The 26,512-nt window shown below is 42.5% G+C and overlaps 1 protein-coding gene across 3 annotated transcripts in view; it reads right to left on the bottom strand.

Moving 5' to 3' along the window:
* The window catches only part of CHD6 (chromodomain helicase DNA binding protein 6), a 2,211,516-nt gene that overhangs the window by 1,844,255 nt on the left and 340,749 nt on the right, over positions 1–26,512 (bottom strand). For all 3 annotated transcript variants that reach the window (XM_044090190.1, XM_044090189.1, XM_044090188.1), the window contains one exon: positions 17,543–17,608. In XM_044090190.1, coding sequence (XP_043946125.1) covers positions 17,543–17,608 — 66 coding nt within the window. The remainder of the gene's footprint in view (positions 1–17,542; positions 17,609–26,512) is intronic.

Below are 26,512 nucleotides of genomic sequence, written 5' to 3' on the forward strand. Positions count from 1 at the left end.
CCGGGGCCAATCGTGGACAAGAGCGTCTCTGGGGGGGGGACCTGGGAGAGGGAAGATGAAGAAGTCTGGGCACTTGCTGTTTTGAGGGGTTGCAAAAAGATCGCAGCAAGGCTGACCCCACCTCCTGAAGATTTTTTCTGCTACTAGCTGGTTGAGAGACCACTCGTGGGGCATGAGAATGGCTCTGCTCAGCCTGTCCGCTATGACGTTGGACTTCCCGGGGATATGCGTTGCTACCAGAAACCGTTGAGAAGAGATCGCCCACTGCCACAGTCTGAGTGCTTCTCGACATAGGGGGTAGGACCTGGTTCCGCACTGCTTGTTGATGTACCATACTACAGACATATTGTCTGTCTGAATTGCAATAGTCCCGGTGGGTAGAGAGCCTTGAAGGGCCTGCAACACTAAAAGTACTGCTCTCATTTCCAAGACATTTATGTGCAGGTGGCTTTTGAAAGGCTGCCATGTGTCCTGGACTGTCCTGCCCTGAACCCCCCCCCGATCAGGGAGGCATCTGTTGTCACAGTAGCCACAGGAGGAGGAAGGACAAAGGGTCTGCCCTGAAGAACCTGAGGGGAAACCATCCACTACGAAAGGTGCCTTTTGCATGACTGAGTGATTAGAATGCTGTGTGACATTGGAAGCTGTTGAAAGGACCACTGGGAAAACAGCATCCATTGCAGGATCCGCATGTGAAAGCGAGCTAGGGGGAGTAATGTGACAGCTGCTGCCATGAGACCTAGGGTTTTTAGTACAAATCTGGCCTGGACTCTGCTCTCTTGTAGTAGGATTTGAACATGATCGCGAATGTCTGAAATCCTTTGTAAAGGCAGTTTTGCTGACAGTTCCACGGTGTTTAAAATGGCGCTTATGAAGGTAATAGATTGACAAGGCGACACTGCAGACTTTTCGGAGTTTATAGAGATACCTAGCTCATTGCAAATTTGGAGGGTATAATCTCTGGAATGGAGTAGCTGACGCTTGGTGGTGGCAGTAAGAAGGCAGTCGTCTAAGTATGGAAACACCTGGAATCCTTTTCGTCTCAGGAGAGCCGCAACCACTGCCATGCATTTGGTAAACACCCGGGGGGCTGTGGTGAGGCCAAAGGGCAGGGCTCTGAACTGGTAGTGACTGGCTCCCAGCCGGAAGCGGAGAAACCTCCTGGAGCGCCTGTTCATTTTGATATGATAGTACGCATCCTGAAGGTCTATAAAGCACATCCAATTGTACTGACCCAGGAAGGGTAGAATGGACTGAAGCATGACCATCCGGAATTTCGTTCTTTGAACAGACTTGTTCAGCCTGCTGAGATCCAAAATAGGTCTCCAGTCCCCTGTCTTTTTTGGTACCAAAAAGAATTTGGAGTAGACTCCGGATCCTTGCTGGTCTGCTGGGACTGGCTGGATGTCTCTTTTTTCTAGCAGCTTTGAAATTTCTAGTGCTGCTTGATCCCTCAGACCAGGTGGAACATCTGGAAGGGGCCCTTTTGGCGGTTGAGGGGTATGAATAAAGGGAATTTTGTAACCCTCTGATATGATCGACCGTACCCATTTGTCTTGCGTGAGGGAATGCCAGGCTTCTGGGTACAGTGATAATCTTCCCCCGACTGCCTCTGAAGGTGGACAGTCGGGCAGCTCCTCAGGGGTGCTGGAAGGGTTTGTCAGAGAAGGATTCTCTGCTACTCTGATTTTGCGGACCCCCCCCTGCCCCTCGGGAGGCATCTATTATTGTTCCCTCTTCTGCCACTGGAGGGAAGCTCACCACGTGCGTCAGGCAGTACTCCCTGAGGTTTGCGGAACCACATTTTCCCACCTTTCTGACCCTTAGAAGGGGTAGAAAAATGGACTCCTACGGCAGCGAGAGTCTTGCCTTCCTGCTCACACCTGGTCATTGTATCCTTCACTTGAGGTCCAAACAAGGTAGAACCATCAAAGGGGGTGTTAGTGAAGGACGCCTTGAAGGGGTCAGCAAAATTGCAAAGCCGCATCCAGGCGTGTCTCCTTAGAGCAACGCCCGTGCCTGCAGCCCTACTCGCTCCATCGGCTGCATAGGAAATAAGCCGCATGGAGGAGTTGACAATAGAGTTTAGAGTCCCCAGCTGGGAGTTGATCTTTTCCTGAGACCCCGCAGCTGATGGGTCCTGTAAGGTATCACCTAGTTCTTTAAGAAGGTCTCTCTGGAGACGGGTGAAATGGCACAAATAATTCAGCAACTGAATGGCAAAGGTCGCTGAGGAAAACATCCGCTTGCCATATCTGTCCATAGTCCTAGATTCCTTATTAGGAGGATGGACAGGTACTGAAGGGTCAGCCAACTCCTTTTTAGTGGCCGCCGCCACCACCATGGCATCAACAGGGATGCCCTTAGTTAGAAACTGCTCGTCAGAAGGGGCTGTAATAAATTTTGTAGGCCTCCGGGGAGTTGGTTCCATAGTATCCGGAGCCGTCCACACCTTTCGAGACACAACATCCAGGAGTGGGTCGAAAGGCGGAGACAACCAGAAGGTGGAAGGGCGAGAACCGAACACATCCATGTACACCGACTCGTCCTCAGTAGGGTTAAGGGCAGACCAGTTTCCCCTCTGCTTAAGAATCTCCAGGATGTCAGAAAATGAGACATCCTCAGAGGGGGATCTTGGGGACCCTTCTGAGTCATCCAAGTCAGTGTCCGATGTGACTGACTCAGGGGAGTCTACATGCTTTCGCTTGCATTTTCTCTTTCGAGGGGGCTCCCCTGAAGGATCTGGGGAGACCTCAGAAGAGGATACACCCAATGGGGCTACCTGTAGCGTCGGTTCTCCACGCTCGGGATCGGAAGAGCGGGTAGAGACTGAAGCAGGCACCATAGAGGGAGGAGCCGAAGGAGCCTACCGTGGAGCAGGCACAGGGGCCAGCACACTCCTCATGACCTCAAAGGCACCCCTATCAGGCAGGGAAGGGGGTCCCCGCTCCAAAGAGACAAGGACTCCTCCCGGCACCAAGAGGGGCAGCTCCGAGGCCGATGTCGGGGCTGAACTCACCTGCGCCTAAGCTCCGAGAGGGAGAACAGGGTCGGAGGACAAGGGTCCAATACCACTCGCACCCTCAGAACCGACGAGAAAGAGTCCCGGCACCCGGATCCCTCCAAGGATGGAACCAAGGAAGAGATCGGAGCAGACGAGGGAGCCGAAAGGAGTGGTATCGGCTCCTACGTTCCGACGGTCCCGACCCCTACGATCTCCAGCTCTGAACTCAAAGGAAGAGTCAGAGGAGGAATCGAAGAGGGAGTAGTGAAAGCCACTGCCTGATGAGGAGGGCTATGCAACATTTGGGCCAGTGCCTGCGACTTAAGTAGTCTGCTAACCACACTCTCGAGGTCATGGTCCGACAGCCTGGAAGACTTAGAGGAATGGGACTTGTGACTCCACTCTGATAACAAGGGATACTTCGGAGACGAATGGACAGATTCCAGGGAAGGAGACCTGGAACGCTTTCTGCTCGAAGACGGCTCCGACAGCAGAGTCGGAGCAGACTGAGGCCTCGAATCATCGGTTCCAGCTGGAACCGATGCAGTGGTAGCAGTAGCACCGCTTGGCGATGGCTCCGAACATGGAGCCGACGGTTTGGTGGGCTTGGAAGGTTTACCCGACGAAGGCTTAGCCGGGGAACCTTCAGGCTTTAACAAGCCTCTCAAAATAAGTTTGTTTCTGCGTTCCTGCAGGACTCTTGGACTGAACGCATGACAGACAGAACAAGAGTCCTGCAGGTGCAGAGGGCCCAGGCAATATACACAAGAAGTGTGACCGTCAGAGACGACATCTGACAGCACGAGTCACACTTCTTGAAGCCCGAGACCTTGGTGTCTTTCAACATCCTGAAACAAGGATGACGGGCAGAAAAGGACAACTCTGGGAGGTCTAGTCACAATCAGCCAACACACACACACATACACAAAAAGGTTGTAACAGACCCAGAAATAAACAGAAAAACCCACACTTATTAATACAATTTGACTAGGCACACACATACATCTACAGGCAAAAAAAACAAAGGGATTTGCTAATACAGAGAAGTATGGAGAAGTTTGGCCAAGGGCCTAACTATTCAGTGAGGGGAAAAACTGTATAAAAAACTACCTAAGAGAGAATCCTAAACAGGGATCTAAAGGGTAGTAACTATAAAAAACTATCGCTAAGATTTTAACCCAAAAAGCTGACTAAAAGCAAGAAAAATATTAATACAACCTGGTGCCGGCAAAAAGACACATCCTCGTAGCTGAAGCGGCAAACGAGATCTGGGTATATCACGCCTAGCATTATGGGACATAGGACAGCCTTGAGCCGGTAAAAATAGCTCTCGAGCTTTAGTAATAGGCAGAGTCGGAGCCGTGTTTCGGCTCCAAACCCATCTAGCAAGAATGAAGGCGAGATTGACAACTTAACATTGGATAAAGTCCCGATTGTAACCCAGGTGACATATATATATATATATATATATATATATATATATATATATATATATATACACACACACACACACACACACACACACACACACACACAGTGGCTTTGTTAGCTTACCAGTTCATGGGGAAATGGGGGTGGTAGGCATGTTTATAAGACCTCAGTCCCATAGCAGAGTCATTGGTGCAGACCATGACAGTATATGGGACAGCTGGATTTGAGGGAGACACCACGAGGGTTACGTTGCTGGTGAAAGCAAGCAGCATGTCCTTGCAGACAGCCACTGCACACTGAGCTCTAGGACAACTTACTAAGCGAAGCACTAGGTTTAATGTTTTAAACCTGAAAAAAATACACTTGTAGATGATGGTACCACTTTCCAAGTTTCAGCCTTCTGTCTGAGAAGAACAAATTGGACTGCAGGGCTCTCTCCTCTTGGTGAACAAATGAATGTGTAGTGTAAAGACAAGCAAAAAGAGATGCTATGGTTGTAATGGAGGACAAAAAATAGGAGGGGGAGATTCTTCCACAGTCTGTCAAGTATTCTACTTTCTCTTGTCAATTGGGATGGGTTTCTAAGCTACAGTGGATCAATGCTAGGGTGCACAGATACCATTCCTGGATTAGCAGTTGGATACTTTTGCTGACAGTTACAAGAGCCCAAAACCTTTAAAAAATAGTTGGGTTTCCTGGGAACAGGGGTTTGCGAATCTGGCTCCAGCAATGTATTCCAAGGCCTTAACTGGAGCAACAGCTAAGGGTTCTGGACACGGTAAACAGAGAAGCTTTTTGTACCTCTTCTGGGAGGCTGAATAATCCTCAGCTTCCAACCTGAAGAATTCCTTCATCCTACTGATAGAATCTCCAAATGAAAAATCCAATGTGGACAGGCACAGGACAAGGTGTTCTCAGTGTATGATATAAAGGGAGTGGGGTAAGCCAGTGCACTCACCTCCAAATCAGAGGATTTGCATTCCTCACAGAGGAATGTTTCCCCTCTTTCTTTTTTACAGTGAGACTCCTAAACACTGACACAGTTATTCAGATGGTATTTGCATGTTCTTAAGGAAAAATAAAGTCCTTCAACTTCATAAAATCTTGGGAAGGGGCAAGATGGAAGGTCTGCCAAGCTCATGCTGAAACAAGACAGGGAACATCTGATGTCTGGATACCTTTGGCCTGCTTTTGGGAATAGCGGACACCTTTGAAGTTGCCATTTGTGAACAGCAAACATCTTCATGTATGTTTACCAAGAACATTCTATCCTTTTCCTCAGTAATCAAAATATGGGCATCAGAATCAGGTGCCCACAAAAAAGGCATGTGGACCAATCAGCTGAAGGGCTTCAGCTCAGGAAGATGTACTTTCCTCTGACAGCAAGACGGTCTCCTGAATGGCATCACCAGAAGCCTCAGTCAAAACAAAAGTCAGGGTTGGGAGTGCAAAGCAGCATCACAAGACCAGATGCTCTACAATGTACAGAGATTTTGAGACCCTCCTGATATGCCAATGGCCTTCCTGTAATCTTGTCTCTCATAGGTGCTAAACTTTATATTTTACTTTGAGTGGAGCATCCAAGAATGATCTGTCTGATGCCAAGGAAGCACTGGGCAAGATGTGCAGCCTTTTCTTGTTCAAATAGTCCTGCAGAGTTTAAGCTCTCAACTTGATGGTTTTCTGGTAGAGCCTGGCTCAATGACAGCAACAGGTAACACAGTGCTCTGCCCCTGAAAAAACAAACACTGACTGTAAAAGTCTTTATAAGAGACTTCTTTTCCACAGGAAATGCACTTTTAATGTTAGAAAATGCATCAATTCCGGATGCCAGAAAAATGTTTCACTAATAATAACAGGTATATCACTGAAAGGGTACTTCTCTGTACTCTGGAAGCCAGGCTAAACCAATGGAAGGATGTCATCCAGTATTCTAATTGGCTTACAAATCTTCCTTCCTCAAGAGTCATCCTTTACATCACAGATATGCTACTGTTCACATGACAGGGCATCTCCCGTGGTCAAGAGGACAAAGGATGAAAAGCTCTGGAAGTAGGGCTGGATGTGAGGAATTCTACAGCAGAAAAGTTCCAAAAGTTATTTATGCAACAGTGCACACCATAATGAACATCAAGGAAAAGTCTTGCCTATCTGCTGTCCAACAAAAACCTAAAAAGAGAACAAAGACCCTTGTAGGAGAATGTCTTTTCCTTAGCAGATGGAGCTACTAGGGAAAAAATAGCTGAATAAATGAAATCAGAATAATATAATGCAACTGTACATGGGCAATACAAAGCAAGCTGTTATACAACGTGTTGTTTTCTGTTTTACTGTATTGTACATAGGTAAAAACCAAACAGCATGCTGTTATACAATGTGTGTTGCTTCCTCTTCTATTTTAAATATGTGAAGGTAATTATATAAATTTCTACACAGCTTTTACAACAGCTACTAATAATTTTGAGAGGATTTTTTTTTATATAATTTTCAACGGAGAATAAATTGGGCTAATGATGTGTTCTGTTACTGCTTTCTTAAAGGAATCTATGTTTCTACAAATCACACCCAATTGTACAATGTTTATAAAAAGCACAGGCTGAAACACTAACAGCAAAAGCCCAACTGCCTTCCAAATTCAGCATAAATAGCCAAAATTCTAGATCAACATCTCAAAGCACTACAATTTTGATGAACAAAACACATTTTTTATCACAGCTTTACAAATTTCTAGCACTCTTCCCCTTTTACAAAAAATAAAAAGAATTTGGAATCTTTATTAAAAAACACAGTTCAATCCACGTAAAAACAAAGTTGCCCATCCAAATCAAAAAAATAGGTCCATGTGGCTTACTTTCCAATATAAAATAAAAAAAAAACTGGAAGGCAATTAATTTGGTTCAATACGAAATAACAGTTATTTAGCAAAGAATCTATTACTTGTCCTGTCTTTGGAAAATTACAAAGTTTAAAGAACGACTACATCTTAGTAATCTTTTTTTTTTTTTTTTTACTCTCCCGAAACAGCCATTTTTTTTAAATAGAACAAATTATTCAACTTTAACAAACAGGAACACAATCACAGTACTTTACCAACATTAAAAAAAACATTCAATAAGAGCAAAGACTCTTAACATATTAGGAAATCAATTTTACAAAATGAAAAACATTTCCTTTTAAACATTCCAGTTTTTCACGTTTTCCCCTCCATATTCCAGAATGAATTTATATATTCTTGTGTATCGGAGAAAAAAATTTATACTTAGGAAATTATCTGTTTCAGCTTTGGTTAGTCTCTTCCATCTGAATCTCTCCAAGATGGAACCACAGTAACCCATTTGCTATTAAATTTAGTGTCCCAGGACAGACATTATAAAATGCAACAAAACATACATCTCAACAGAGAACGCAGAACCTGGGAAGGATTGCTCATCACCCCTAGAGGGAATGCTTTTCAATATTTTCTTAGTTTTGTACTGCTTATTAATAAATCATATGCGTGCACTACAATATGCTTTTTTTTTCTTTTTGTTACATTTACATTACTAGGTTATCCTCCCTTTGCATGCCTCCAGCCGACCATCAGATGCCTGGTTGCACACTTTATCCTTACGTATCCTCAGTGCTATCTCCTTGGAGTTGGGACTGAGGCTGGCAGCTTAGGCATAGAAGTGGTGCACAGCACCCTGCAGCTTCACATTAGTGTGACCTGAAGTCAAGGAGGATTTTTAGCATGCCCTTATTGGGTGGAACTAGTGATGTCACGTGTATCACTGCTCCCAACATCAGCTTTCTTGCCCTTCACAATGCTGCAATTTTATTGGCAATATGTCCCACATTTACGGCATATCCCCATCACAGACAGAAACCGCTCCTACCCTCCCAATGTGGGCAAACCAGTAAAGCTGCTTTTTTCCAACCGCTTCTCCAGCTCCTCCATCACCAAAGTTGTTACTTGATCCGGGTTGTGCGAGTGACATTAATGGCAGCATCCCTCTATGGCATGGAGCCAGGAACTACTCAATAATCTGGATGGTGCACATATTCTGAACTCCTCTTTTAGTCGTTCTGTGACAGATGAGCCATTTCTCTCATCACTTAATCTACGGTCTTGCAAATTAAGAAAGGTAAGCGTTATTAAAAGAACACCTGCTTCACTGAGTGCATCCCCCATGACTTACATTAGTACTCCAACTTCTGAAAGGTTAGTACCACAAGTATACAGTAGCAGCTGTTAACTTGGGTCTCTTCTAGCTCTCTTAGAAATTTTTACAGAAAAAAAAATATCCACAAGGAATCCGCCTTCTTTCTCGAAAAATAGCAGGATTCTTGCTAACATGCAACATGGCTTCATAACTCCCCCAACAGCTGACTCTGCTTTGATAAAATTCACAGACTACATTTTAAACAAATGAACTCTGAACAGGCTACTGGAGTTGTACTTCATGGCTTGCTGAAGACTTGTGATAAAAGAAAATGATACTACACTCTGCTAACTCAAACTAGCTGCAATAATCTTTGTTAACAGTCAAATAAGATATTTAAAAGTTATTTGGATGAAATAGTGCAAGATGCTAAGAAAGCTTCTGCCATGTTAAGTGCATAAAAAGTGTCTACAACGGCACTCAAGGATCTGTTTTGGGGTCATTACACTTTTTCTCCTTCTGCCATAATTATATGTGAACACTTGGTAAAACAGATAAAGTGCACCCTTATGAAAATACAGGTTTCTCATTTTTTTCTGAGGGTTATTCAATCTGAGCTACACACAGGATTCTGTACACTGGAGGGGTGGGGTTTTGATTAAGATTCCAGTTCCTATCAACATCCCAAAGACATGCTGTAACTGAACTGGGAAGCCTCCAAGCTGACTGTAGGTGTATGTATGTGCGAATAAGAGTGCTTACTATGAAAGACGAATGTTCTAGCCAGGATAGGTTTCTCTGCTCTAAGCCCACTAAGAGATGGGATACACACTAGCGCTCCTGTGTCTATGTCGTGGATCGTACATAACTGAATACTTCCTGCAAATAAAAATCTAATCAAACTTCAATTTTACAAGTTAACACTTCATCCAGAAAAACAAGCTATGTTACATCAAGCTTTAAATATACAAGATTTACTCTGAACCAGTGCTCACGCTTTGCTAATCATGCAAGTACTACTATACCATGCATGCATAAATAAGTGAATGCACGAATGAACAAACAAATAAAATAGTTTGTGTGATACACAGAACAAATAAAGGCTGCTCATTTAGTACTAAAATAAATTAAAATTTTTAAGCTTCTGCTACTGAAACTATAACGTACTGTAGCTGACCTACTAAAGACAAATGGATTTTGTTACAGTGACCTCTAAGTCATACAATAACAAAATAATTTTTATCCTGTTTGGATCACATCCCTTATAACCTTCCTCACTTCAGGAAAGAAGGCAACAGCCAGGAAAAACAGCCATTCAACATACAAAGTTTTGAGATTTTTTTTGAATGCTTCTAAAATCCCTCCTTTGTTGGTGAGAAAAAACTGAGACCCAACTCAGCCACTATTTGGGTCAAAGGTACAAAGCATAATAAAAAAGGTAAAAAACACACACGCAAATGGTTTACCTTTACATGTGCGCAATGCACGTGTGAAATCCAGAAGTCCGAAAGGACTTTTTCAAGTTCGTGGAAGGCCAAAAACAAAATGCATTGAATGTGCAATGAGCGAATGCACAGTAAAGTTCGCACATTGCAGATTTGATATTTTTGGTGCGAGGTGCACTATAGTGGGGATCGGGAAAGTACAGTTGTGTACCTACCATAAATGTAGATGTTAGAGTGTATTCACTGTTGCAGTCATTACTCTTGGGTTATCCTGCTGGCAGGCTACCCGCAGTCGTCCTGAATTCCAAAGTCTAGGTCCGGAGTCGGTTACGGTCACCTCTTCACTGACGTCAGTGCACCAGGGGTATAAAAGATGCAGCCGACACCATTTTCTTCAGTTTTTCTTGCCCTAGATGTCAGGTGCCCCCAAATTGGTAGGCTGAAAATTATGCCAATAAGTATGCATGCACAAAAATAAACATTTTCTTCATCTACAAGCAAATATACCACATAGGTTGTATAGGATAGAGTACAGATAAGTCCCAGCAAAGAAAAAGGGGGATGGTGGGTGGGTAACCTGGACTGCAACAGTGAATACACTCTAACATCTGCATTTATGGTAGATACACAACTGTACTATGTTCATCCTGTTTCACTGTTGCAGTCATTACTCTTGGGTTGAATCCCAAAGCTAAGGATGGGTAGCTGGGCTAAATAGGATTAGGAGAGGCTATGAGGCCCTGCAGAACTGCAGTGGCAAAGCCTGCTCTGGACTTAGAGTAAAGAGGTAAGTGGTAGTGCTTTGTACAGGTGTGCACTGAACTCCAAGTTGCAGCCTCTAAGATGTCTTTGGTTGGTACTCCTCTGAAGAAGGCTGTTGAAGTGGCTGCTGCTCTGGTAGAATGAGGCCTAATGCCCTTAGGCACTGATAAATAGCAGAAATGGATGCAATGGCCTATCCATTTAGAAATAGTCTGTTTTGAGATAGCCTTTCCTTGTGATCCTGTAGCATATGACACTAAAAGTTGCTCAGTCTTTCTGAAAGCTTTAGTTCTGTCCAAGAGGAAGCGTAGCTGCCTTTGTATGTCCAAAGAATGCAGAATTTTCTCACCATTGTTCTGTGGATTTGGATAAAAGGTAGGAAAGTGAATGGTTTGGTTGAGGGCCACAATGGACACCACCTTAGGCATAAATGTTGGGGTTGTCCTCAGAGAAACCCTGTCTGGATGAAAAATGATAAAAGGTTCCACAGCCATGAGTGCTTGTAACTCCGAGACTCATCTTGCAGAGGTTATTGAGAGGAGCAGAGCAGTTTTCCAGGATAAGAATTTTATATCCACTGTTGAGGCTGGCTCAAAAGGAGGCAGTGCGAGTTTTTCCAAGACATAATTGAGGTCCCATGCCGGAATTGGTGCTCTCCTTGGAGGCCTGATGTTTTTGGCCCCTCTGAGGTACCGCCTTATTAAAGGATGAGAAAAGATAGGTGGTTCCGTATTGTAATGGGCTGAAATGGCAGAGGCATGAATCTTAACTGATGAAAAAGAAAGGCCTTTGTCCAGCATCTCAGTTAGGTAGTGTAAAATCTGAGGGATATTTGGTACATACGTATCAATGCCTTGTTCCTAGTTCCAAGCACAGAATCTTTTCCATTTTTCTGCATAAGATTTTCTGGTACTGGGCCTCCTGGCCTCAAAGATAACATCCATAAGAGCTTTTGAAATAGGAGTGTTCTGAATGGCTACATTATCCGCCATGCTTCCACATGTAAGGTCCTGAGTTGGCTGTGCAGGATCTGATTGTTTTGTTGGGTCAGCAAATGAGAAGTTTGAGGCAATATCCATGCTGGACCTTGAGACAAGCTCTGTAGGATTGGGTACCAGTGCTGACGTGGCCAGTCTGGTGCAATCAGTATCATTTTTGGCTTCTCTTGTCTGACCTTTAGGAGTAGCCTGGGAAGGACAGGCAGTGGAGGCAAGGCATATACTGTTAGATTTTTCCAGTTGAAGGATAGGACATCCACTCTCCATGCTTGTTTGTGATAAATCCTTGTGCAAAATCTCTGTCATTGGCAGTTGTGAGGGGAGGCAAATAGATCTATGTCTGGGCATCCCCATTTCCTTGTTATGCTGAAGACTTGTGGATCCAGTTTCCACTCGTGGGGATCCATGAGATTTCTGCTTAGTTCGTCTGCCAGAGTATTTGTTTTTCCTGGCAGGAATTGTGCTTGCAGGTGAACTTGATTAGTCAATGTTGTGTCCCATAAGGTCATTGCTTGTCTGCAGAGGGGGTAGAAATGTGTACCTCCCTGCTTGTTTATGTACCACATGACCGTAGTATTGTCTGTCTTTATCAGTAGTTGTCCTGGATGAAGTAGATCTCTGAAAGCTGTCAGGGCATTCTGAACAGCTAGCATCTCTTTTTGATTGATGTGAAGATGCATCTGGTTTGCAGGTCATGTGCCCTGAATACATTTTCCTGCCATATGGGCCCCCCAGGCATAATCTGATGCATTTGTTGTCAGTGTCTGTCTGGCTGTGGGTAAAGTGAATGGCAAAGCCTTGTTGTGTTGACAGGCCTCTGCACACCATCGAAACTCCTGTTGCAGGCAGGGAATAAGGGTAATTACTGTCTCCAGGCTGAGGCAATGCTTAGTCCAAACACTTTTTTAGATAGTAGTTTCCTCATATGCAGTCTGGCATATGGAATTAGTAGAATGCAGGATGCCATGAAACCCAAGGCCTGCAGGATTTTCCTTGCAGATAACTGGGTTTTTGTTGCCAATTTTTTGAAGTAATAAGTCAGTTGCTATTGTTTGTCTGGCGTGAGATAAGCCATCTGGGCAGTTGTATTTAAGCTTGCACCCAGGAATATTATCTCTTGACAGGGTACTAGTTTTGATTTATTTTCATTTACTGTGTACCCTTGGCAAATTAGTAATCTTTTTACAAACGCCACATGCTTTTGAAGAAAGTCTTTGTTCTCTGCTTGAATACGGCAGTCATCCAAATAGGGGTATATTTGAATTCCTCTTTGTCTGCAGAATGCAATTACTGGTGCCAGGCATTTTGTGAAGACCCTGGGCGCAGTAGATAAGCCAAAGGGCAGTGCAGAGAATTGGTAGTGCATTGATCCAGCTATGAATCTGAGGTATCTTCTGCAAGATTGTCTGATTGGGACATGCAGGTATGTCTCTTTTAGGTCCAAAATTACGAGCCAAGCCTTCTTGCCCAGCATGGGCAGTAGTTGCTGTACAGTCAACATCTTGAATTTTGGAACTTCCAGAAACGTGTTTAGTAATAGACAGGTCCAGTATTGGTCTCCAGGTTTTGCCCTTTCTGGGTACTAAGAAAAGTCTGTAGTAAAATCCTTGCCCCTGCTCTTGTTGTGGTACTTGATGAAAGGCCCTCATGTCCATGAGGGCTGAAATTTGCTTTTGTGCCTCTGCCCATTGATTGTGTGGCAGGTCTGGCATACCCTTTGCCCTTGGTAGGGTGTGAAAATGGAACCTGTAGCCTTGGGACACTATGTTCAAGACCCATTTGTCTTGGGTAACCTTTTGCCAATTTGATGAAAAAAGTGATAGTTTACCCCCAAGGGGGCTGCCAAAAGGAAAGTGCTTGTATCTGGCAGAGGAAAGTCATTGTGACCGTTTCCTGTAAGGTTGTGATTTGTCTTCTCCGCTTTTGGAGGTAGGAGCACCCCATTGTTCAGGCCTGTATGAGCCTTGGGGCTAAGATCCGCCTCTGGGACGTCTGTATCTGCCTCTTTGTGGTCTGTCTGACACTGGAAAGGACCAATTTTTAGACGGCCAGTTCCTGCTAAACCTGGGTGGCTGCACCTGTAAGAAATCCTTAACTGTCTGCATGGATTTCGCTTTATCCTCCATTTTCTTCAACACCTCTTCTGCTTTAGCACCAAACAAAAGTATCATGGTGTAATGGGGCATCTAATAATTTCGCTTTAAGATGACCAGGCAGATTCTGTTCCTTTAACCAAGTATGCCTTCTAATAACAGAACCTTTAACAGCAGCCCTGCAAGAGGCCTCTAGTGAATCATAACCACATTGCAAAGTATGCTTTCCCACTTGTTCTGCTGCATGCAATAAATCCTGCATTTCTTTGTTCTCTGAACATTTAGCATTTGTCAACATTTTCTGTTTAAGCAGTGACATTAAGTATTGCTGATATTTAAGCATATGAAATTGACAATTTAAAGCCCTTACAGCCAAGGCAACGGAAGTGTAATCTTTTTTCCCCCATCTGTCCAATGTCCTAGAATCCCTATCAGAGGGGACAGGGTTTTTTTGCAGTGGAAGCTTTGACCCCCTTGGGACTCTGAGATATAGTTTCTGGGTCTGCAGTGGGGTTTTTATATAGGAATTTATGAGAATCCGGGACCCTGTAGTATCTGTCTGGCTTAGCAGGTGCAGGGGGTAAAGAGAAAATACATCTTCTACAATGTCTAGAACAGGAGGAATAGCAAGGGACCTGTGCTGAGGAAGTAGCAGAAAGTCTCGGAGCCTTTTCTTAGATTCAGAGTAATCTTGGCTCTCCCAGTGGAAATGTTCTCTCATGGTATGCAGGGTTTCCCCAAAAGAATAATCCTCAGGAGGAGAGGCTGAAGGAATGGATTCTTCAGCATCAGAGTCTTCACAGGGAGGCATAGAATAATCCTGTTCAGAAGAGGAATCAGAGGAAATAGAAACCTGATCAGAAGAATCGTATTCTGTCTCTTGCCTATGCCTCTTATCAGGAGGGGGATGGGAGCCCCTGATCAAAGTAATTAGGTCTTCGGCCATTTTAAGCATCTGTTTTTTAGGCATGAAAGTCAGAGTAGGAGAATGTTGTACTTGTTTCTTTGTCTTTAGAGCTGCTTTAGTCTTTGTCTTTGAAGCTGAAGATGGTTTAACCTATAACTGTGTAGGTCTGAAGACACCCTCAGAAGCCGATGCCTGCTCAGCGGCTCCGGACCCATCTGTGGGAATGATTTCCAAGTGTCCGATGCCTTGAGTATCCAGAGGCCCAGTCGGCACCACGTGGGAGTCGGAAGCGGCCTGTGGCTCTGAGGTAGCGGGCGCCAGGGGCTGCAAAAGCACCTCACTGAGAACCGGCGACCAGCCTAACGGAGGCCTCGTTGTCGGTTTTGGACCTTGGATGCCTATCCTTTTCCTTGTCCTTGCGTTTTTTGTAAACTCCGGCCGTCGGCTGTTCTGACGACATTATGAAATTAAATCTTCGGCCAAAGTAATGAAATGCAAAATCGAACTGACACTTAATAGTGCGTTGGTTAAATCTAGCACAAAACCGACAGCTAGCAACGTTGTGATCAGGGCCTAGGCAAGGAATACAGTAAGAGTGAAAATCCTTATGAGGTATTTGCTTCCCACAAGAAATACAATTGTTAACTTTTTCTGACATCGGTCTGGAGCACGAAAAAGGTTGCCCAAACGGGGTACTTAGCTTTAATGAAGATTTCGGTTCTGAAATTCGGATTTGAAAATCTCAGGAGTCGGCCGACCGGCACTTGCGAACTGCTTTTGCTTCGAGAACCGCACGGCAAGAAAGACTGAAGAAAATGGCGTTGGCTGCATCTTTTATACCCCTGGTGCACTAACGTCAGGGAAGAGGCGACAGCAACCGACGCCGGACCTAGACTTTGGAATTCAGGCCGACTGCGGGTAGCCTGCCAGCAGGATAACCCAAGAGTAATGACTGCAACAGTGAAACACTATGAACATATGGTCCCTTTCCACACTGTAGTGCAACCTCGGAGTTAGAATAATAAAGTAGGGAGGGTGGGGGTTGCAGGGGGGCTTGCTCCCCTGCATTACGTTATGTCTTTCAAACTGAAGTTTGAAAATCAGTGAATCTGGTTTTCAATTTGCTGATTTTTGAACTTCGGCGCAGATCGGACTGACGATTTGCGTCACTGCAGTTTGCACAAAGGGCCGTTCGGTAGGTTGACTTTCAACCTTTCAAAGGTAAACCCATAAAACTGCATGCTTAAATACTGAGGTCAGACTTCAATGAGATAAGTGATAATTTTATAGCACACACCCACAACATTCACTTGAAGAGACACGCACTATTTGGTGGATCTGCCTCCCTTCCAAGTGCTTCGCACAAAAAACTCCATTTCCAAACCTTCTCCCAGTAGGCAGTCCTACAGTGAGACTCTACCAACTCCCTCATACAGGCATGGGTGAGATATCTTCAGCCACTGACTCACATGCACATGCATCCCAGTCCAATTTTTACAGCACACAGGATGCTGGCTGAATCTTGGTGATCTGGGCAAAACTCAGGGCCCAAATCACTATGCTATGGAGCTGGCTACAGAGTAGCTAAATTTGCTAATACTTCCAAAAGATTTGTGCATTACTTTGAATAAACCCGATTAGCAATGACACTGAGTAGTTTTGTAAACTCTAATTAGAGCTACATAAAAACTTTAATATAATTATAGATACTTCATGTTCTTTACTGGTATATGCCTGGTAATATATCCTGGAAGGGAACTCTGGACCACCGATTCCTACATTAAGTCCTTAAAACTTATAAAGAAGTTGGTGAAGATGCATTTAATGTTTGACTGATATATGAACATCTTTAGGCTGAATTAGTTGCTGTACATGTATTTAATCACAGTGAATCAGTTATATATTTCATTACTTGTAACAGTATAGAGGTATTTAACAATTGTGCTGTTACACTTTTTTTTTTTTATTTCCCTGCTTCAGATATGCGGAATCTTGAAACATATCTACCGAGCAAACTTCGATAACACACCTCTTCCGACAAATCTCATCTAATTGTGCCTTACATGAGCTGGAAGGTATGCTGTGACACTGACATCCTTACAGGCTTCAGCAGCCCTTGTTGGAAGGCTAGTAGCCATCTCGCTACCAAAGTTAACTTACATGGTTTGGCACAAAGATAAAGAACATTAACAAATACAATCCCAATGGAAATTTTCAAAATTCCAAAATCAATTTATTTTTAAACTCCAATGAAAACAGAAATGTATGGAACTTGAAAAAGAATGTTATTAACTGACTAATGACTCAAGAACACTGCATCATAAAGTATAACATGCTACAAAACATTTTAACTCAAACTCTGAAGGACACATTTAGCATCATAAAACAGGATGGATGCTAGAATACAGATCACATTGGTATACAAGCAATTACTGCTTTATAGCATGGGTTTATATCATGGAAAATATGAAAAAGGGAAACTTGCCTATGTAATACAGTGGCACAGTCTACATTGTATAGCAACACATCAGAACGTATACACTCAAAGGAACACATTGGAGAGAGCGACCTGAAGCATTCAGTCAGTCAGTTACAATTAAGGCAGCTTTAAAAATTAATTCTGAAGCACACTTGAAAAAAAAAACATTCAGCAATGCCTTCTCCACACACCTGCTTTTTTATAATACAATTATTATAATAAGAAAAGACATTTATCTTTAAAATTCTTATAATGAAAGTGCACATAATATCGCAACTCACTTCTTTCTCCAATATCCGTGATGTTAGGATCTTCTCAATAATGTTAGCATCATCTTCTGGAGGTTCCTAAATTAAAGGAGATATAAAGTAAAACAAAAACAACCATTAGAGAGAATACTGTTAGTAGATATGTGTACGTACATAAATCTACATTATACGGGTCCCGATATACCGAAACACAGACAAATCACTAATGGTAAGTAACCACTTGGCCAGCATGCTGACCTTTGCCCCTTACCTTTGGGGTAATGCGATCTCGGAGTTGGTATATTTAGTTAGGGGGGGGTGGGTGTTTTTGTGCATTTGCGGGTTGGTTGATCTTATACTTACCATTAGTGTTTTGTCGGAGTTCCGGGCGGTTGGTTTTCCCGGATGTCGGGTTTTTCATCTCAAGTCTTTTGGATTTTGGGTAAGTGGGATTTTGGGTTTCTAAAGGGGATCCATATATTTTATTTATTTTAATATTTTGCTGTCACGATCGATTATCAGTCCCCCTTCCCAGTTATTTGTCCCACTTGTTCTTCCATCACTTGTGGAGAAGGCTAGCTGGGAGTGACCATTATTCAGCTAGCCATCAGGGATGATTTGAAGGTTTTCCTTATTCTTTCCCTGACCCTAACAGCATGCATCTAGCAAGGTGGTGGGGAGTAGCATGTAATGGGCTGTCCAAGAAGGACATCCACTGACTTTGGCAAGGTACACTTCCTCCATGCAGCCCTGCCCCTTCACTCATGGCATGAACAGTGAATGAATAATGAATAAACTGGAACGCTGTGAGCTTAAATGGCAAGTTCAATTAAATGTTTATAGCTTTCCTGGGTTGAATGATACATGCTCATTCAGTCCTTATTAAAACTGAAGGAACTGGATAGGTAATATTTTTGGTTTTAAGTGTTTATATGTGATGTTTTTTTATGGCTGTATTTCAATTTAATGTATTTTTTGTTCTATCATACTTTATGGTAGTTGGGTATTTTTATGAATGAATTGTTTATTAAGTTGTAGTTTAGTCTTTGAACCACAAGACGGTGTTGTTTCTAAAGATTTGTTTCTAAAGATTTGTCTCAGTGATACAATTTCCTTTTGGGTCACATGATTTAAAGGAGGGCCATTTAAACAGTGTTCTTTACTTTGCTCTTGCTGTCTGAAGAAGTTTGTTTTAATAAATAAGGACAAAAGCGCTTACATCATTTAAAATTTAGTGTCTGATTCGTGATTTACCCTTCTGCTTCTTCCTAGTACTTGTATTACTATGAATAGTGGTTTCCCAATCTCCTCCAGGGAACTTGCACTATCCAGTATGCACCCCCCCCCCCCGATGCACACTCCTTCCACCACTCTCAGGACAGGCAAGTGGGATACTCCCTTTCACTCCTCCTCCTCCTCTTCCATGTCTGGCTCCTGCAGTTCTGGGGCTCCTAAAAAACCCCAATCGCCTGGATTGCTATCTGGGCTCTATCACTGGAGCCACAGAGCAAGGTAGATATGAATATTTGGCAGGCTACTCTTACTTATAACTTTGCAAAAGGGTGGTGCAGCGGTCAGTGCTGCTAATTTACAATGGATACTGTCCAATTTAATTCTCAGCTGGGATTCTTCCTATGCAGAGATCATTAGCCGTCTGAGTCTACATGGGTTCCCCCTGCAGAACACCTGATGATCCTTCATGCTGCTCATAATTGTGCATGCCACTTGTGAGTGAACATGCTCTTCATAATTGTGCATGCCACTTGTGAGTGAACATGCTCTTCATAATTGTGCATGCCACTTGTGAGTGAACATGCTCTTCATAATTGTGCATGCCACTTGTGAGTGAACATGCTCTTCATAACTGTGCATGCCACTTGTGAGTGAACATGCTCTTTGACAGGCTAGTAACCTTTCCAGGACCTTGAAATGAGAATAAAGTGGACAAAGTACCACAAAATGAATGAATGCTGGCAGAAAGTAAGCACTCATTTTACTTGTCTACACACAACAGTTTGATAATCTATAATCTAGAACAATCACAGACCTGAAGACATACAAATAGTGCACATGCAGGTGTTTCCAGTGACTCACAAGCAGTAATCCAGTTGCTGAAGAAGCATTTTAGTGAGTTGTACCAAAAAAGTGCTGGTTTAGTGCATTTAGCTGATAACCAGATGAGCTGAGTGTACTATCCCAGTGAACATGTTACAACCGTAATCCAAGGATATTAACATGGTGAGGAAGAACAATGGGGGATACTGTAGCAGCCTTCAAAGAAACAATAATCCTTTGTGAGAAACAAATATGCAAATCAAAAGAAAAGGGGATACTAGTTCTGAAATAAGGTGGCATCAAAATCAGTAAGAAACACAATACTCAGCATTAATAAAGAAACTCATAAAGATAAACAAACTTTAGCATTCACAGGAATAATGCCAAAAATGAAATCGGTAACAGCAAAAACCTAAGGTAATACTAAAGAAATCAGTCACTAATACCGGAACTGCAATCTGGAGAGCTGTGACACTTTACTTATTTTCTTTAGTATGCAAATAAACACAGTTTTCATATTTCTGAAACTTTACAAAACTAGCATCCATAAACCACTGAAAAACTAAAATCTGACAGAACAAACACAAATGTATCTAAACTGTATGGAAAATGCATTGTTCACAATTTTTTTCTGCAATACAACACTAATGTAGAGTGTCTGAATGCACTCACTTATCACTACAAAGTTTGAGTTGCTGCTGAACAACACTGAAGTCCACTACTGTTGCTGACATGATATTTGCTTGGCTTATGCTTTTATAACTTCTTCCACAGAAAAGGCTGTGATTCATTAAAAATGCAAACAATAATGGCTGCAAACTGCAATGGCTGTAATTTTCCACAGCTGATGTGGAATGAATGGATCAATAATAGTCTGTACTTAGGAAGGCAGGCCAGGGAAAAGGTGAAAGTGGCTGGTGTCACACATGGTTGGGAACACCCAGGAAGCTTATCATACTAACTCTTTTTCCCCTCTTACTTGTCCCTTACCTAGCTACCCTATATGAAACCTGGTCTTACATAGGCTTCCACCACCCAGGCTACCAAACCAACCCCTCACCCATAATTAACAACAGAGGCCATGACTCAACTCCCTACTCACCCTCCTTGTTAGTACTCGAACGCTATGTAATTATCAAACCTACCAATATTAGGCCAAATGATAAACATTACTACAAACTTCTACTCAAAGCCCTCAAATTCATTACCACTCTGAATCACAGACTAGCCACAGATGGTGATATCCACCCCAACCCTGGCTCTTCCCCTCCACTCAATTGTAATTCCACCCTATCCTCCCCATCCACTTCTCAATCTAAACTCTAGACCCTTTAACTCTCTTCTGACCTGTCATCTAAACATCAAAAGTGTAAACAATAAGATTCACAACCTACATGCCCTTTTAGCTACCTACTATGTCTCACAGAAACCTGGCTGAAACCAAGTACGAAAGACACACAGATAATCCCACCAGGGTATTATATACTAAGAGCAGACCGAATAACTCGTAAAGGTGGCGGTGTAGCCATACTCTACAAAAATACATTACAAATCTCCCTTGCCTCTCCACAACCCCTCCTAACAAACAATGCCGAAATTCTACTTGTAAAACTTCAACCAAACAAACATAAAAGCATAAATATAGCATGTATTTACATCCCCCAGGCAACAATAATAACAAAACCTTAGAGGACTTTCTCCACTGGTTAACTCAAACTCACCCCCAGGAATCCATAGTGTTAGGTGACTTCAACATCGATTGGAATTCCTTCTCATCTAGCTCCCCATCTAGCAGCATAAATCTACATGGCTTTTCTCAGCTCATATCCACTCCTACCAGACTAGGTAAACCCCAAAACAAAGACAGCATCCTGGACTGGATCCTTACTAATAAAGATCCTGGCCAGTACTCAGCAGGTACTCACCCAGAGGACATGAGTGATCACTTACTCACCTACGTTATCAAATTCAAGAAAATCACCCCCCTTCTTACAACCATAAAAAAATCAGGAACAATAATAAATTCAACGCCTCCATTTTTCAAACTGAACTTAAAGCCCACAACTGGACAATACTCAAGTCTCTTCCTCTTGAAGAGGCAGTTATCTACTTCAACACCACCTTCCTCAAGATTCTAGATTCCCATGCTCCAATACGGTCCATTAGAACTAAAACCAAAACCGCACCATGGCTGTCTAAGGAAACAAAATCCAAAATCCTATCTAGAAACAAGATGTGGGTCACATGGCATACCTCTAAAGACCCGCACTCCCACCAAACCTTCCGCAACTTAGAAATGAAACTAAAAGAATGATCTTAAATGATAAAAAACTTCTTCCTCCACCTCCAACACAAACACCTTAATAATCCACAAAAATTCTGGGCAGGCTTAAACAAGCTCCTGCACCCAGGCCAGGCAACCACCCCCACTCCAACAACTTGCAAACAACAGTGCCCTATAAACATTGCTAACACATTCAATAGTTTCTTCACAGAAACTATACAATCCCTGGCCACACAATTCAAACAAACAACCAGCCCACTCCACTACCGATGCCAGCAGAATACTACAACTACATCAGATGATCTATTTACCTTGATCCAGTACCCATATCCTTTATAACATCTCTTCTTAAAAACTAAAACCCACTAAGCTAGCAGCTGACCTTCTCCCAGCTGAGTTTCTGCAAAAAGCAGCTGAGGCCATTTCCTATCCCATCTCCATAATCATAAACTGTACCTTGTCAGAAGCCTTCATCCTCCATATGGAAAATGTCCCACATTATTCCTCTCCATAAAGGTGGTAGCTCACTAGAGCTAACCAACTACAGACCTATAGCTATACTCTCACCCCTGGCCAAAATTATGGAAAAGTGTGTCCACAAACAACTGATGGAACACCTCACCAAAAATAAAATTCTAGCTAACTCCCAACATGGCTTCAGGCCAAATCACAGTACCACATCAGCCCTACTATCCTTTTCTAATACCATCAATAACTTCAGAAACAATAATAAACTATCATCTGCTCTTTTCTTAGACCTCTCCAAGGCCTTTGACATGGTGAACCACATTCAACTCCTCCATACATTAAAAAAACTATCACTCAGCAATTCCACGCTGAAATGGTTCCAATCCTACCTGTCCAATAGGCAACAGGCTGTTCTATGGCAGGACAAATTATCTACATGCCTACCTGTTACACTTGGAGTTCCCCAAGGATCTATTCTTGGCCCTCTTCTCTTCACCATCTTTGTTAATGACCTGCCCACAATCACCCCCCATGCCACATGCATTCAATATGCAGATGATTCGACTATCATCAGCACTGCCTCCAACCTGGCAGACCTCACTGCTTCAACCCAAGACACCTTCAACCTAATAGAAAAATGGTTCTCAAGTCGACAACTAGTTCTCAACCCCATCAAAACAAAACTACTTACTTTCTCACCCACTAACAAGACTCTTCCCCCCACCTTCTCTATTACATCCTCCAATGGAATCACTATATCACCAGAAGCTCACACAAAGCTATTAGGTGTTACCATTGATAACTCCCTTAAATTTGACACCCATTTCAATCTTACCATCAAAACCGTCAATAAAAAGCTTGGCTCTCTCTATAAAGTAAAACACTTTCTCACTTCTCACACTAAAATTACAATTGCCAGCACACACCTACTATCAACTCTTTTCTATGCCTCCCCCCCTCTTTACAAACCTAAACAAGACAACAGACAACCCTTAACAAACTTGCTTCTTGTTACAATCACATAGCTAGATTTGCCACAAATTCCACCTTTAGAACGCACCACTGCACTAACTTGAAGCAACTAGGGTGGTTAGAGTTTTCCAGCCAACTCCATTTCAACCAACTCAAAATGGCTCACCAGATACTGTATCACCCAGAGAAAACACCAGCTCTGAAAAACATCATTCACCCCTATATTAACCTGCAATCTTTACGCTCCTCCAATAAGATCTTAGCTCAAACTACCAAAGCCAATAATTCTGCTGGGGATTCTCTATTCTCAAACTTTGTAGGTAAAATGTGGAACTCCCTACCGACCATGCTCACCTCAGAACCTTCACTCCTACAATTCAAAAAAAGCTTAAACCCCATCTCAATACTCTCTGGCAATGTCCCTGTTCCAAACCTGATTAACCACTATCATTTACCCTTCTCTTACCTCACTATCCTTAACGGCTTTTTAACAAGGCGCCTCGCCTTTGTAACTGACCTATGTTTTTTTTTTTTTTTGCTGCTGTTGTTTTTTTCCCAAGATGTGATGCATCTTTATTGTATTTAGAACTCAACTATCTTCCTTTTTTGCATTAACAATGTTCATATGTCTGTTATGTACCTGGAGCTTTTCTCCCCGGGCCTCCGCTGAAAATGGACATGTATCCAGTCGGACTCTCCCGGTTAACAAATGTAAAATAAATAAATAAATAATGGTTACACAACAAAATGGCCACTGTGGCCAGAAAATGAAATTACCGTTGATGGTAAAGTACTGTCCTGGCATAACAAGTTATTTTATAATCGGCTTAACCTCAAAACAGACTGAGCAGGACGGGGTCGCCATACTGACTTAGTCAAAAGGTTTATTCTCTCACATTTGTGCCATTTATTTTGCATCAAGTTGTCTGTCCATTCACTTAGAACTGAAGTGCCCTAAATTGCTGTTACTTAAAAAAAAAAATGTATCACTGGCTCTCATGCTTTCTGTCATCTATGCAAACCTGCACGGGTCAGTTTTACTTCAGTCACAGTGACGTGGCTTCTGTTTAGGAGGAAAAGTAATTAGCCAAATCATGCTTTTCCCAATCAGTCTTGTTCACAAGAAGTGTCAAGCTTCCTTTTTCAAGGTCTAAGTTGATCAATCAAATAAGACGATATAGCTAGCTCACCTTTGCAGCGGTAGCGTTGTTGCCTCACAGCAAGAGGTTCTCCCGTTCGATTCTTGACTGGAGTGCCTTCTGTGTGGAGTCTGCATGTCCTCCCCGCGGTTGGGTGGGCGTTCGAAAGACATGCGTAATGGGCGTGCCTTCGTTGAAGGTTGAACGTCGAGCTGGCACCTCGGCGTTCGTGAAAAATCTACTGCTAATCATTAGCGGACCGGAGTTCCGCTGTGGCAACCCCTAACCGGGAAAAGCCGAAAGACACAACAACCTTTGTAAATAAGTGCAGCTTGATTCTGCAAAAATGTAGAGGAAAGCCTGACTACACTGAGATGTCTCAGATTTACAGGCTCACTGTGGAGAAGGCAAGGCTGCAAATTATTTCTACAAAAGGTTTTTCCCAGCCCACAATCTTAAATGTGATAAGCAATTTGACGTATGAGCTAAACAAACACTTCCTAAAAGAAAATACCAGGGCTAAATATAACATGGTGTGCACAGAGAAAATTAAACAATAGAGAAAATAAATGTATCTACATCTTGCCATATTTTTGCACGTGGCAGTGTACAGATCATATTGCAGGGAGGAAAACTTATTATACAGATGAGGAAAAGATGAAACAGTAACCCACTTACTGTAATGGAGTCTTTATTTTCAATAATACAGATTTACAAAACCTTTGTTAATTAATTAATCAATAAATTAATATGCAGTATAAACTTCATGAATAACCACTCAAATACTGCAAAACAAAGAAATGTTGCGTAAGGAAGGCAGATGTCTTTAGACAAAACTTAAAAATAAAATAATGCTGAAGAGACTAATTTAACAAAGCAAATTGTACATCTGTTCCAGCAAACCATCAAATACTTCCACTTAGCAAGTGTTCCCCCAACTCTGAATTACAAAAAAAAATTAAAGCCCAGAAAAGAATTTCTTGAAATCAGAAAGCTGGCAATATTTTAAGAATATCAGTTACATTTTATTAACAATACATGCTCATTGTGCCCTTCAAATTAAAGGTCTTCCACCTCATCATGCTACCCCCTTAGGCTGGCCTTTTATGAGATGGCCTCTCTGTAGGTCTTTTCTTCAGACCACTACTTCCCCAAACTCTTCCTCATCTTTACTGCAACAAGAAAAATGTTAGACACAAAAACACTCCCAAACTGGTCTCCTAGAAAAGAATACTTTATGAACCCGAAGGTCAAATTACAAAACACAAACGACATACACACATGCAGCAGAAATCTTCACAGAATGCATTGTTTGTAGTCCTGAAATACGAAGAAAATACTGGCTCTTGTCTGGGGTTGAATACAAGACCTCCTGAATTACAAGCTGTTATCACTGCCCACTGCTTGGGGACAAACAAGAAACTGCTGGACAGTTAGGTACTCGACTTCTTCTTAAAATCTTTTCCTTTTCAGTTAAAATCAACATGATATTGGTTTTCTAAGGTCAAACCACACACAACACACAAAAAACCCATAAATGCAGTAAAAAGCCTTTTGCACTGCAGCTCACAAAATATGAAAAGAAAATATTGGCACGTCCGTGGTTCAAACTGAGGACCACCTGCATTCCGTGTAGCAGTCACTGCCTCTGAACTAACAAGGAATTTCTGAGCAGTTATGTATTGAGTTTCTACCTTTAAAAGCCTTTCTCTCTTCAGCTAAGTCACCCACAGCATGGTGATTTTAAGTTTAAATTAGACACACACACACACACACACACACACACACACACACACACACACACACACACACACACACACACACACAAATGCAACAGAAAGTCTTCTGCATAGCCACTGTTTCAAGTCATGAAACACACACACAAATGCAAGAGAAAGTCTTCTGCATAGCCACTGTCAAGTCATGAAACATGAAAATATTAAAGGAAATTATTGACTCTAGTCTGGATTCCTGAATCGTCACGGAGAAAGTTTGCTGCTTTTACCATTGGTTCTATAGTAATGTTATAAACAACACAAATTAAAAATCTACTTGAATTTTCTAAAGAACTCAAACTCATGCTAT

The sequence above is a fragment of the Protopterus annectens genome, chromosome 12.part0, assembly GCF_019279795.1.
Source record: "Protopterus annectens isolate FY-2018-M chromosome 12.part0, PAN1.0, whole genome shotgun sequence".
Classification (NCBI taxonomy): domain Eukaryota; kingdom Metazoa; phylum Chordata; order Ceratodontiformes; family Protopteridae; genus Protopterus; species Protopterus annectens.